This window comes from Sinocyclocheilus anshuiensis, unplaced genomic scaffold (genome assembly GCF_001515605.1).
Source record: "Sinocyclocheilus anshuiensis isolate Anshui unplaced genomic scaffold, SAMN03320099.WGS_v1.1 scaffold3299, whole genome shotgun sequence".
Classification (NCBI taxonomy): Eukaryota; Metazoa; Chordata; class Actinopteri; order Cypriniformes; family Cyprinidae; genus Sinocyclocheilus; species Sinocyclocheilus anshuiensis.
This window is the reverse complement of record NW_015542620.1, coordinates 27,025-39,773: the sequence shown is the minus strand read 5'-3', so window position 1 is coordinate 39,773 and position 12,749 is coordinate 27,025. Positions and strand designations below refer to the sequence as shown.

At 39.2% G+C, this 12,749-nt stretch overlaps 2 protein-coding genes across 2 annotated transcripts in view; one reads left to right on the top strand and one right to left on the bottom strand.

Moving 5' to 3' along the window:
• Positions 1-7,361, top strand: part of LOC107694501 (CMP-N-acetylneuraminate-beta-galactosamide-alpha-2,3-sialyltransferase 1-like) — a 15,682-nt gene extending 8,321 nt beyond the window's left edge. The window contains exons 5-7 of the mRNA XM_016494206.1: positions 36-81; positions 6,377-6,496; positions 7,197-7,361. Coding sequence (XP_016349692.1) covers positions 36-81; positions 6,377-6,496; positions 7,197-7,361 — 331 coding nt within the window. The remainder of the gene's footprint in view (positions 1-35; positions 82-6,376; positions 6,497-7,196) is intronic.
• A 1,590-nt stretch (positions 7,362-8,951) lies between these two features.
• Positions 8,952-9,608, bottom strand: LOC107694499 (vacuolar protein sorting-associated protein 52 homolog; the record flags this gene model as incomplete). The annotated part of the gene is made up of 2 exons (XM_016494205.1): positions 8,952-9,395; positions 9,483-9,608. Coding segments are annotated over 2 exons (273 nt in total), but the record flags the coding sequence as incomplete, so codon positions are not given.
• Positions 9,609-12,749: the final 3,141 nt, after the last annotated feature.

The following is a 12,749-nucleotide window of genomic DNA, read 5'->3' as shown; positions in this document are numbered from 1 at the left end:
AGTTTTTTTTTTTTTTTTTTTACCTTTATTCTCAGGACATACATGTATGTGAAACCATCAGTTAAAGCAGACAGGAATAAGGTAGGTGTAATTGGCATCATCCATCCATGATTTTCTGCCCCCAGTGTTTCTGTTTTCACTTCCTGTGTTTAGTTACTGTTTCCTCTTCTACCTTGTTTGTTGTCATAGTGATTCATTGGCTCCACCCCCTTGTTAACTCTTTGCCCTGTTCAGTGTCAGTCTTTGTTTCCTGGGGTATGCTCCTGTCCCGTTCGTTTGTCATTGGTCACATGATTTCTACGTTAACAATACAAGCCTTGAATTGAGGCTTCATCTGGCATGCTAATTTATTCTCGACACAAGCTCCGACGCCTCGGTTCGAATGTCACATCACTAGTTCCTGCATCAAGGTATTAATACTATCGAGGATTATACTGCCCAGTTTTGTGCTTATGCTAACTGTCTGGACTGGAAGGATGCTGTTTTAAAGGACTTTTATTGTTACGGACTAAATGAGCCTCTGAGATCAATCTTGCCTAGTGGGAATAATCAACTGACATCACAACAGTACATAGACTTTGCACTTTATGATGTTTTATTACCAAGGTTTGGGTGGAGCATGATCAGATAATCAACCAATTCGGCACAGGTGGAGCACGTTTAGTTAATCATCTTAACTAGCACAATACGTATATATACAGGCAAATTGCCTCTGTCCCACGACAGTTTTCCAGCATTAGTTTCGCTCCGTTTACCATTATATCACAGACTCAACTTTTCCCGTCCAACGACGAGACTTGTACTGGTGATTTTTTTTTCAGATCCTCCGCCGCAATCTGCCAGCCCCAGGATCACTCCTTCTCCGCCTGAGCCCCAGGCTTCATCGCGGGCGCCGCTCTGCTCGATCAGACACACACTCACCACAACACCGAGGCCTAACCTCACCTCCACCCGCGAGACTTCTAACTTCTTCCCCGGCATCCTCCTATCATTCGGCCGTGCCAACAATTCTTCTGAGTGGAAAAAGTGGACAGTATTTAAGCTCGCAAGGCCCTGAACTCACCTCGCTCGACATCACCATCATCCTCCACAAGACCCGGATCTCCTCAAGCGTTGCGTTGCAGCGGCAGGCCTTCAACGAGCCTGGGCCGCACCCCAGAACTCGCTTTCTGCTTCGGCTCAGCCTTTCACCATGACTCTTCGCGGCCGTGTGCCGTATGCCGCCGGCCCTCCAGCTCCTGTAGCAGACGTTAGCGCGAGGCTGCCTCTGCTAGCGATGCGGGCCACCAGTGTTCCTAGCTAATTTTTAGTTAGTCACTGAAATGCAGGTTGTTTGTTGCTAAAAGTTGTTAAATGACATAGTAACATCATTGGAATTGATGCCATTGTGTAACAATGACGAAAAACTGCATAGAATGCACACTGAAATTACTTACATTTTCTGTATTAATCTTCACCAGCATTTTACTGTATTTTAAATTACACATTGCACTTTAATAGATGGATAGATAAGATGGTTAAGTTCAATTTTCGAGATAAGATTAACAGTGTACCTAAATGATTAACAATTATAGGTACAAACTAACAACTAAGGTGTATCATAAATAAACAATTATTGAACAAGCGCAGCTAGCAACTTAATTCACATGTGATGAGTGTACTGCTAGGCACCTCTCTCCAAGTCTTTACCAGCTGACGTGCTGCTTGGCTGGCTGTTTCAATACTTTCTTATTTTCATGTGGTTAAGAGGAAAATCATTTCTTTCACTTAAAAAAAAATCGCTATGTGCTTTTTGAAAAACAAATTGCTAGGGTAGTCCGTGAAGTTGCTAAATCTAGCAGGAAAATGACTAAGTTGGCAACACTGCAGGCTAGACAGGCATTTCTGCATTTCCCGCCGATCGTCACTAAACCCTCCCCTTTCCTGGGGCCTACAGCTACAGCAGCTGAAGCAAGCACTCCTCTCCCTTACACTTCTCTTCTGCACTCAAAATCACAATATTCTCTTTTCACAACAACACCTCTGCCCGTCCCATCAAATACTGTCGCCTCAGAGCCACCACCAGCGGCTCACAACATCCGAGCACAGATCCTGGTCATTATCAGCCTTTTCGCTGCCCCCAACTTCTCCGTTTTTTCGCAAAGGCACATCGGAGTGGCTACTAGGAAAATTCTCGGGTAAGAAACGCCTTATAATCGATCTGTCAGCCCCGCATAACTCCCCGTTTTCAAGCATAAACACTTTGGTTCCTCTTGATGAATTTTCTCTCAAATAGCAGGATATTGATCATGCGATCGATATGATAAAAATCGTGGGTCATGGCATTTGGCTGGCCAAAGTCGACATCACCTCAGCTTTCGAAGCGATGCCTATCCATCAGGCACTCATTCGGGGTACGCTGGCACAGGAAATTCTATTTTCGCTGTATGCTTAACTTTCAGATGCAAAGCAGCTCCAAGATTTTTGACACATTACCAGAAGCAGTTTGTTGGATTCGTCGAACAATTGTGCAATTCCCCACCTCATTCACCCTCTCGACAACTTTCTAATCATCCCGCCTCTCGACGCCATCCCAGCTGTGCATATCCCTACAGTTCAAAAAGTTTTCTGAGTTCCCATCACCCAGCGGCAGATGGGGGGCTCTCCCTTCAGATGCAGTGAGTCTGCTCCTGAGCCCTTTCCAGTCCGTGAATCAGTCCACGAGCCTGCTCCAGTCCATGAACGTGCGCCATGTGTGAGTTCCCTGCCTGTCCCGTTTCGACTACTGAAGTCATCCTTGAGCATCTAGCCTGTTTTGACCATAGGGGTCACCTGTGAACTCTCAATCTGCCAAAGAGGCCGTCTTTGAACTCTCTGTCTGTCCTGTCATGGCCAAGGAGGCCACCTCTGAACCCTTTGCCTGTCCTGTCACGGCCAAGGAGGCGATCCTTGAGCTCTTCACCTGTCCAATTACGACCAAGGAAGTTGTCTCTGATCCTCAAATCTGGCTCGCGAGATCCACTTTCCTGCAGAGTTTAGCTCTAACCCTAATCAAACACACCTGAGTTTGCTTATCAGTGTCTTCAGGATCATTAGAAAATCACAGCTAGGTTTGTTTGATTAGGGTTGGACCTAAACTCTGCAGGAAAGTGGATCTCACGAGCCAGATTTGAGGATCACTGTCTTAGCCCATCCTTTTGCAGTAAAGGAGCCTATCCCTGAATCCCTTGCCTGTTCTGTTGCAGACAAGGAGGCCATATCTGAATTCTCAGCCTGCATTGTCACGCCCCAAGATACTGTCTCTGTACTCTCTGTCTGCCTTGATGCAATCCCTGAGGTCGTACATGAACTTCCCATCAACCTGAAACATCTGGCTGGTCCAGTTATTTCAGTCTTTGTTTTCTGGTGTATGCTTCTGTCCTGTGTTTCTGGTTCTTGTCCCTGTGTTAGTTCTTCATTTATACTCTTAATAAATCCTACCGCAAGTGGATCCTCCACCTTGTGTTTCTTTTGTTCTTCAATGAGTTTCTTAAATAAATAAATGCACTGCAATCACTAAAACAAATAACTTTATTGACCATGTCTCTCAATTACATCTGGCCAGAGAATTTCATCTACATCACAACATATATTCTCACGAGCCATGCATCGTGGGAAAAAATGGCGTGAATGTTGAATCCATCCTTGACAAGCTTCTGCCTCAACATCTCCACAGGCCTCTTCCATTGCTTGAAGAAGGTTCACTTGGTTGTAAGGGTTGTTATCATGCACTTTCCATCTCCAAGAGGTGAAGTACTCCTCAATTGGATTCAGGAAAGGAGAATATGGAGGAAGGAACACCATTCTGAAATGTGGGTGATGTTCAAACCACTCTTGCACCAGTGCTGAAAGATGAAATTGGACACTGTCCCAGATAACTACAAAACTTCACTCCATTTGCTCCTGATCGACCTGCTCTGTTGTATTGGCCCAATATTGCATTGTATGCCACATGCTCATTGTGGTTGAAATTGTGGCACACATGGTGATGTTGCCTCCTCGTTGACCAGGGACATTGACTATGGCACGATGGCCAATCACTTTCCTTCCTCATTTCCTTTTTTGTTGTTGTTGAGATTAAAGCCAGCTTCATCAACATACAGGTACTCATAATGAGTTCCACTGTTATTCAACTCCAAAAAAGAAAACAGATGTTGCCGAACATTGAGTTCTCCCACTTTCACACAGAACTATCAGAGATGAATGCATTTTTCCAGAGTGTAATAGTATATGGACATATAATGTCCAGGAAATACATATCTTTGTTTTTTACAGTAAAAGTGCAGTGACTGTGTGGCTTTCACATACCAGAACAAACTGGAATCGCAACTCCTTCACTCTATCGGAGTGAAGATCACGATCATTTGTGGCAAGACTGCATTGGTGAATATTATTAAATAATTGATTGTCCTGTATTATTCTTTGCTGAATTTCTTTGAGGCGGATGGTGTTTTTCTGGACCACAATGTCAACAATGACATGTTCTTGTTCATTTGAAAATAGTCTTGTTTGTCCACCTAAATGTTCAATTCTGAAAAAAATGTGAACAATTACAAACATTTACACTAGAGGATTAGAACTATAAATAGATAAGGCTCTAGACTGTACTCATAGAACCAGAATGGTATAGTTTCTTACTGCTTTTCCCTCTGATAATTGAAGCTAATGTGGATCGGTTTATGTTTGGCTGAACTCTCTGGCCAGCTTCTCCCAAGGAGATACCATGATTTATAACATGGTCAATCAGGGTGGCTCTGATTTCATTTGAAACCCGTCTGTACCCTCTACCGCTCCTCCCTCCCCTTCCACCCTGCAGACCCCTTCCTCTTTGTTCATGTCGTCTTACATTTTCTTCTCTTCCCAACATACCATTGCCGTCCAATCTACCTATCTCTTCTCCCTCTACTCCTCCCTCAATTCTTCTTTCTCCTTCTCTTCTTACACCCTCTCCTTCTCTCCCCTCACCTCCTACCTCTTCCACTGTTCTTCTCTCTCTCAGTACACCCCTGCCTTCCTTTACCCACTCCACCACCTCTCACTCTTACACCTCTTCCTGTTCCCCTTCTCATTCTTGCCCTTGTTCTTATATATATATATATATATATATATATATTTTTTTTAGGGGTGTGCGCGTATTCGGTACGCATGTGTACCGAACAAATACAGCATTGTTTTAACCACTGCATCATCTCTTCCTCTTTACTGCTAGTTTTAAAGCGAAATAAACATGAATGAACATCTCATGCCTCGTGTAATCGCTCAATCAGTGTTTCAACTGCGGAAAGACGGCAATAAAACAGCTTGTAAACAAAACGTCACGCAGCCTTTCATTTCCCTCAGGCAGTCATCAGTGTCCACAGCTCGTTAGTGCGCGATAAATGAAGTCTAGAGATATTAGACTATATACTCATATTTTACTCTACCTGTTAGTGATATCTTAATTAATGTTTAAATAAATCTGTTAAGAAACGACTTGTGAGAGGCACTGTGTAAATTAATATATTTCAACAACAAATAGAATTTTTATAATTTAGAAGTTAATTTAAAAACTGCATTATGTGCAATTTACATGTTTACATAATTTTATTTTTTTTAAGTTGAGTGTTGCTTGTTATAAAAAAAAAAAAGTAATTAAATTTAAGTCTGGGCTCTGTTGTTAACTGTAACCTTATAGTAGGACTAATGTAAAAGGGCTCACTAGAGCATAAGCCGAGGTAGATTTTTATCCCTAAGAAATTTTAATTATAACTGAATTTATTTAAAGAAAGAGCAATTTGTTCAGTAAACCACTGTTTAATTTAAAAAATATATATGTATGTTTAGTTTTTTACCCCTGCTGTACCCAAACGTGACATCAAAACCGAAGTACCGAACCTTTTTTTTTTTTTTGCTTCCTTTTTTCTTTTGTTTTTATAATTGTTGTAATTGAGATAAATGTGTAAACAATTAGGACATTTGCATTTCCCGTGTTGTTTGTGTTACTAACTCAGCAGTTATCAATTTGGGCTAATTGTGTAAAACCAAGAAATAAAGTTGCAATTATTTTTTCTAATACATTAAAGTTTTGGTTGGCTGTATGAACTATTGTGAAAACATTAGAGAATCCTGTGTACAGTGTTTTGAGAAAATTATGGATGCCATTTGTAATTTATATAGAATGAATGAAAACTGACAATCTGTTTAGGACAATTACAAAGTGTTCAGATCACTGTTAACTGTTTTGAGAGCAGTGACCTAAGTTTGGAGAAATGTGTCAAATCAATTGAGAAAAACCGTAAATGCAGAAATGGCAAACTTACTATTATTGAGAAACATTTGCAGATTTATCCCACATGACTGTTCTGTTTGCTCTTTTGAGGTGATGATCCTCCATCCTGCATTTATGAAATATATCTATGAGAGCTGGCTGCAGAGTCATGGAGGATATCCTTCCACTGGCTTCATATCACTTATATTCGCCCTGCACATCTGTGATGAGGTGAGAAGCACTGAGTGAATATTTCCTCCTATCTTTTGGAATAGGAGAAAGTCATTTCATTTCCAAAATGTAAACGCATCAGTCCCTAGCATGGTTAGAGATTTAGAAACAAGGGCCATGCTTGTATTTTATTCTGCCTCTGATTAAACATAGCTGAGGTTTGGTTTAAATACAAAGGCAAATGATACCATAGTAAAATACTTTGGCAGTGGTGCCTTAACAAAACAGTAATGAATGTGTATTACATTTACATTTAGTAATTTAGCAGACGCTTTTACCCAAAGCGACTTACAAATGAGGACAATGGAAGCAATCAAAATCAACAAAAGAGCAATGATATGCACGTGCTATAAAAAGTCTCAGTTAGCTTGACGCAGTACACGTAGCAAGGTTTTTTTTAAATTATATAATACATAAAAAGGAAACAGATAGAATAGAAAAAGAATAGAGCAAAGCTAGTGTTAGAGACCTTTTTTGCTTTTGTTAATTGTATAATAAATAAAAAGAAAACAAATAGATAGAATACAAAAAGATTAGAGAAGCTAGTGTTTTTTCTTTTTTTTAAGAAAACTTAGTAAATGAATAGAGTGCAAGTCTAAAAAGCGCTAGAGTTAGAGAGTCAAATAAAGGTTAATTAATGACAATTAATAGACTGTATTAATGTAAGGCTTTGTTTAATGTAAGGATTCCTCTCTCTTAGGTCAGCATGTTTGGGTTTGGACCTACAAAAGATGGAGTTTGGCATCATTACTTTGACGATTTTTTTTTAATGCATCACTCAGTTAAAGACATAAGGATACAGCAGTATGACAAACCTCAACAGAGAAAACAGAGCAGCTCCAGCACTCACCTTCATCGTTTCTGAGTTTGTCAAGTTGCCCTTTCTCCATTAGTGCCTCGCTCTCCTTCACAAATGCAATCATCCCTCCGAACGCAGGTGAAAGAATCTCCTCTATAAACTCCTGTTCCACACACACACACACGGTTACTCACATTACACACGATGCCGCTGTGCTTTTGTTAATTGTATAATAAATAAAAAGAAAACAAATAGATAGAATACAAAAAGATTAGAGAAGCTAGTGTTTTTTCTTTTTTTTAAGAAAACTTAGTAAATGAATAGAGTGCAAGTCTAAAAAGCGCTAGAGTTAGAGAGTCAAATAAAGGTTAATTAATGACAATTAATAGACTGTATTAATGTAAGGCTTTGTTTAATGTAAGGATTCCTCTCTCTTAGGTCAGCATGTTTGGGTTTGGACCTACAAAAGATGGAGTTTGGCATCATTACTTTGACGATTTTAGCAGTGACTCTAATGGAGGCCCTCATGATGGAGGCTCTGAGGGCGAAGTGATCGCTCAACTCCATCAGAAACACAGAATTACGACGTATAAAGGGTGGGAATAAAGCATAAAGCTTGAAATAGGAGCGTGTCAATACAAATATGCACATTTAATACTAATATTGCATTTAGCGGTTAAGAAAGTACAACTAAGTTCTGTAAAGTAATTTGTAAACAATGTGTCTCCATGTGTGAATTTTACAACGTTAAACTGCAATTTTAGATTGGACATTTTATTGAAATTGTTGCATGCATCACTGTACAACAGTTAGTTTTGATCTATTAAGTAGATTGGTCAAGCAGTGTTGCAAGCTTGTGTGTGTGAGTTTACTTAATAAAACCAAAGTATGTAAACTGTCAGAGTTGATGGTATATTGTTATCGGACATTTAAGATATGTTTGTAGAATAGACTGAATGAAGCCATGATTTTAGGCCTCTGTGACTGAACACTGTATTTCCGCTGAGCTTGCGTCCACAGATACCAAGGGCTCTTTTAGGCCACATGGCCTTCAGATAAAATAATAGGCAAACACACTCTATAATCACTTTGTGATATGTTTCTACATAAGCTAGACAGCACAGCTGAGTGTTGAGAGGGTTTCAGGAGAGCACCTGTAAATGACATAATCTCTGAGATCCACCATGTAAAAGTGTGAACTGGTCAGACGTCCTGCTGCCATCTCAGCTTTAACCCAACACATACCAATATAATCAACATATGAAATATACACAGGTAATGAAATGACACTGCATTTAAAAATGGTCAACATCAAGACTCCTGAATGAACATGACTGACAACATGATGGGAACATTTCAGAGACTTTCAATCTGATACCTTTTATTTTGAGACATTTTCAGCTTCTTTGTTATAACTTTAATATGACATCAGTGCCCACATACTTTCAGAGACAAGAGAAAAACAAATAAACACCAGTTCATACACAAAAACATGTAGAGAAGCTGCCACTGAATATACAGATTAAACATGGAAAGAAATCAAATCATATTAAAGAAGAAATTACAAATGCAGCTAATGAAAAAACAACCCATAATCAGCCAATTTAGAAACAAAAGACTGACCAAACAATAAAATTAATGCTCAAAATACTGAACAAAAAAAACCCCTTTAAGACAAGTTACTTTCACCTGATAAGGAAACTGTAAGAGGACTGTAAGATCGTTTACACTGTTATTCCTGAGTAAAAAATACAAATCAAAAAATCTGCCAGTGACGCCAGACAAATGATACTCACAGCCAAGTACAGACTTCATGACTTTACTTTTTTACCTAGTTTTGCTTATCAGGGAAATGCATCATGTTTTATGAATGTGTACATTGATTCTCAGGTCCTCCCAAAGAATGATTTCTGCAGTGTAGCTACCACAAATGCTGAGGATTCTTGTGCGAGATCAGAAGTTTGGTTTGTGCTTCTTGACTTCCACCATCAGATGATGGAGGTTTATGAGCTCGGAGCGCACTGCCAGACTGCGAAACGCTGGCTGGGAGAGGACCTTATGGAAACCATGATAGTACTGGATGAGCTGGGTCAACGCTCCCTAGAGAACACAACCAGCAACTCGTCAGTCTGACAGCACATTTATGAGCTATGAAAGAAAGAACGTCATTATTTCACCAGGTTGCACCTGAATGATGCTGGTTCCGTTCTTGAAGTTGGTGAAGGAGTGCATGACATCTTGACTCAAGGCCTCCACAGACTGCTTCCACGTGCTGGAGAAACCCCGCACCAGCTGCGTGATACGAGCTACACACACACACACACACACACACACACACGCAGACAAGTGTTAAATCACCAGACCTCTGTCTGCGCTGCTGGGAAACACTGTGACAGGACTCAGAAGTTTGGGCTCACTATAAGGCTTTTTCAGTTTTCTGCTCACCAGGGCTGCATCGATTTGATCAAAAATACAGCAAAAGCTCTAATATTGTGAAATATCGTTACGACGAAAAAGAATGGCTTTTTAATAGTAGTAGTATTTATTTATTTTTTTTTGTGATCAAAGCTGAATTTTTAGAGGCCATTCATCCAATATTGATGTACAAATCATTCTAAAATGTTGGTTTGCTGCTCAAGAAAGAGTTGATAATAGCTGTGCTGCTTAATGAAGTGTGGGGATTTTTTCATGATGAACAGAAAGAACAGCATTTATTTGAAACAAATCTTTGGTGAATTTATAAGTGTGTTTACTGTCATTTTTAACATTTTAATTCATCCCAGCTAAAGACAAGTTTTTTTTTTTACATTTTTTTCAAAACAACAAGAACACAAATCTTACTGATCCCAAACTTTGGAATAGTAGCGTAAGTGTTGAACTGTGATGGTGAAGCTACTTTAATGTAACTGTAATAATGAGATGATTTCATCCATCTCCATGAGGATGACAACATTAAACAGCATTTGAACAGAAAAAATAAAATAAAAAATACAACCAGCTAAACTACAAAACACCACAACTCATACTAAAGAGTCAAAAAGATCTGGATTTGTCAAATACAATAATTGAAATATTTGTAATATAGTAAAAATAAAATATAATGTAAAATAGAATATTTAGAATAGCTTTTGTTTTATACGAACATATTTATTTGCTCAGAAGTTAAAGCTGAAGGGTGTTTTTTATGTTAAAATGCTTGTGCTATCAGGTTTGGAACGACATGATGGTGAGTAAAAGACGACAGGGTTTTCGAGCATCATGTCGTAGTTGTTGATGAGGAAGATGAGCTGGTCTCGTCTAGAGGGAAACTCAGCCGCCATCTTCAGCACGAAGTTCTCCACCTCCACCTGAAATCAGATCACGACAGCTTTCAGCGTGAGCCGCTCTACACCTGGAGGACACAGAGGTGTTTCCGTTCTCACCTGCAGCTGTCCCAGAAGAGTATGGGTCCTTTCGTTGGGAAATGTTTGGTTTATGCTGACAATAGCAGAGGAGAATTCAGCATACCGGCGCGTGATCTACACAGACACGAAGAAAAACAGACGATATATATTCCACACACACACACTATATATATATATATATATATATATATATATGAACCAGAGAATGCACATCTGATCCATGTGGATGCTGTGCTCAGAACTCTAGTGACATGAGGCTGCGGCAGTGTTTTCTCTCAAGACCATCGATGGATGGGAGAAAGAAACAGTCTAACTTTGTTACCATTTTTTTCATACCGAGATGCAGTTTCATGTATCAGTACATCTAATATATATTTGATAAAAATACAAATAAAACTGGAACAATTGTTGTTTTGTTTTTAAATCTAAAGATAACATGAGCAAGACGTCATTTTATTCATTTAATAATAACTGACATGTAGTTGAGATGAACTTACATAATGCTTGCACTACCAGAAACTTTTGGAAACACATTTTGATTCTTTATGAGCAACCTGCAACACCTGCTTCGTTTTGAAATGAGTGACATAAAAAGTGACGGTCACGCTTTAGTTTGGGGACCTTCTTCTTTTGCCTCAATAAACTCCTAATTTACTTGCCAGCAACTCACCAAAATATAAGCTTGCTGATTTTAGTTTTGAAAATGATGAAAATTCATATAAAATGTACAAAAGAAAAAAAAAAAGTAAAAATGTACATATTAGGTCCATGTACTTTTGCTTCCATTCATTTTTCATTTTTTAACCATGATGAAAAAAAGAACGGTTGTTGTATTTTTAAATGCTGTTGAAAACCAAAACTGAAAGTAGAACCGTTCACACAAAATGCTGCATGAAAAAGTAAAACATTGACTTTTCAGATTTTTGTTTATGACTTTTTGCACGTTTAATAAACATTTTCAAAATGCACAAACTTATATGGAAAAAAATGTTCTGTTTGGCCAAATTAGAAGTAATGCGTCTACTTAGCAGCATGATACTGTATGTCTGCGACTGGCTACATTGATCAACACTGCAAAAACACGTTGTAAAGAGAAATATTTTAAGCTCTCCAGAGCACTGGAGTGTTTGCCGAATATGTTTTGCCATATCCTATTTTTACAGCCTCAGGGTGCTCTTGCTTTCTTTTGAGGGTGCTTAGCACCCCTGTAGAACAGTGCCTGGATACGCATATTAAATGCAAATCACAAATACTTTAAGGCGTGAAAAATGATTAAAATATTTTGAGAAACTAGCTTTATGATAATGAAAATATCGATGCCTTCCAAATATTGATGCAAGAGGTTTTTTATAAAGCAACCGGTTACCGGTAGCCCCGTCGGTTGCGCTAGAGGGCACTTTTAGCACTAAAAAGCTAAACAATTAAATTGAGCATTTATGTAGGCTACAGTAAAAAAAACAAGCTGTATATAATTTTTACGATTTTTAATGAAATAAGACTTTTGAATAATGAAAATGAATGTGTCTGCTTATTCTATTATTCAGTGTCAGAACTAAACAATGAAACCGCATTTTCCGTATTTCATTTCTAGGTTAAAAAATGAAAAATGAATGGACGCAAAAGGTAAACGCAAACACGGATGTCACGCTCCCTACTGTGAGGAGCGAGGAACGAGGAAACGGAGGGAAATTCACGATGATACATACTTTATTCTTTCACACGGAACCAGGGACACACACGTAGGAAACAGGTAACGGCGTTCAGACTTGACAAAGAAACATCCGACAGACTACACTTTAAATACAAGACATAACGAGGGAGTAAATTAAACGCAGCTGAATCAAATAAACAACCACAGGTGGAAACTAATGAACTCAATGAAATAATCAGGACAGGAACATAACCAAAAAAGGTCTAAACACTGGGACACAGGGAGCACATGGGGAACAAAACACAACACAAGCCTCACATAGCGCCCCCCTCCAGAAGGCGCGTCCTCGCGCCATACAACATCAAAGGGGTGGGAGGGTGGGCACCTTGGAGGACCCTC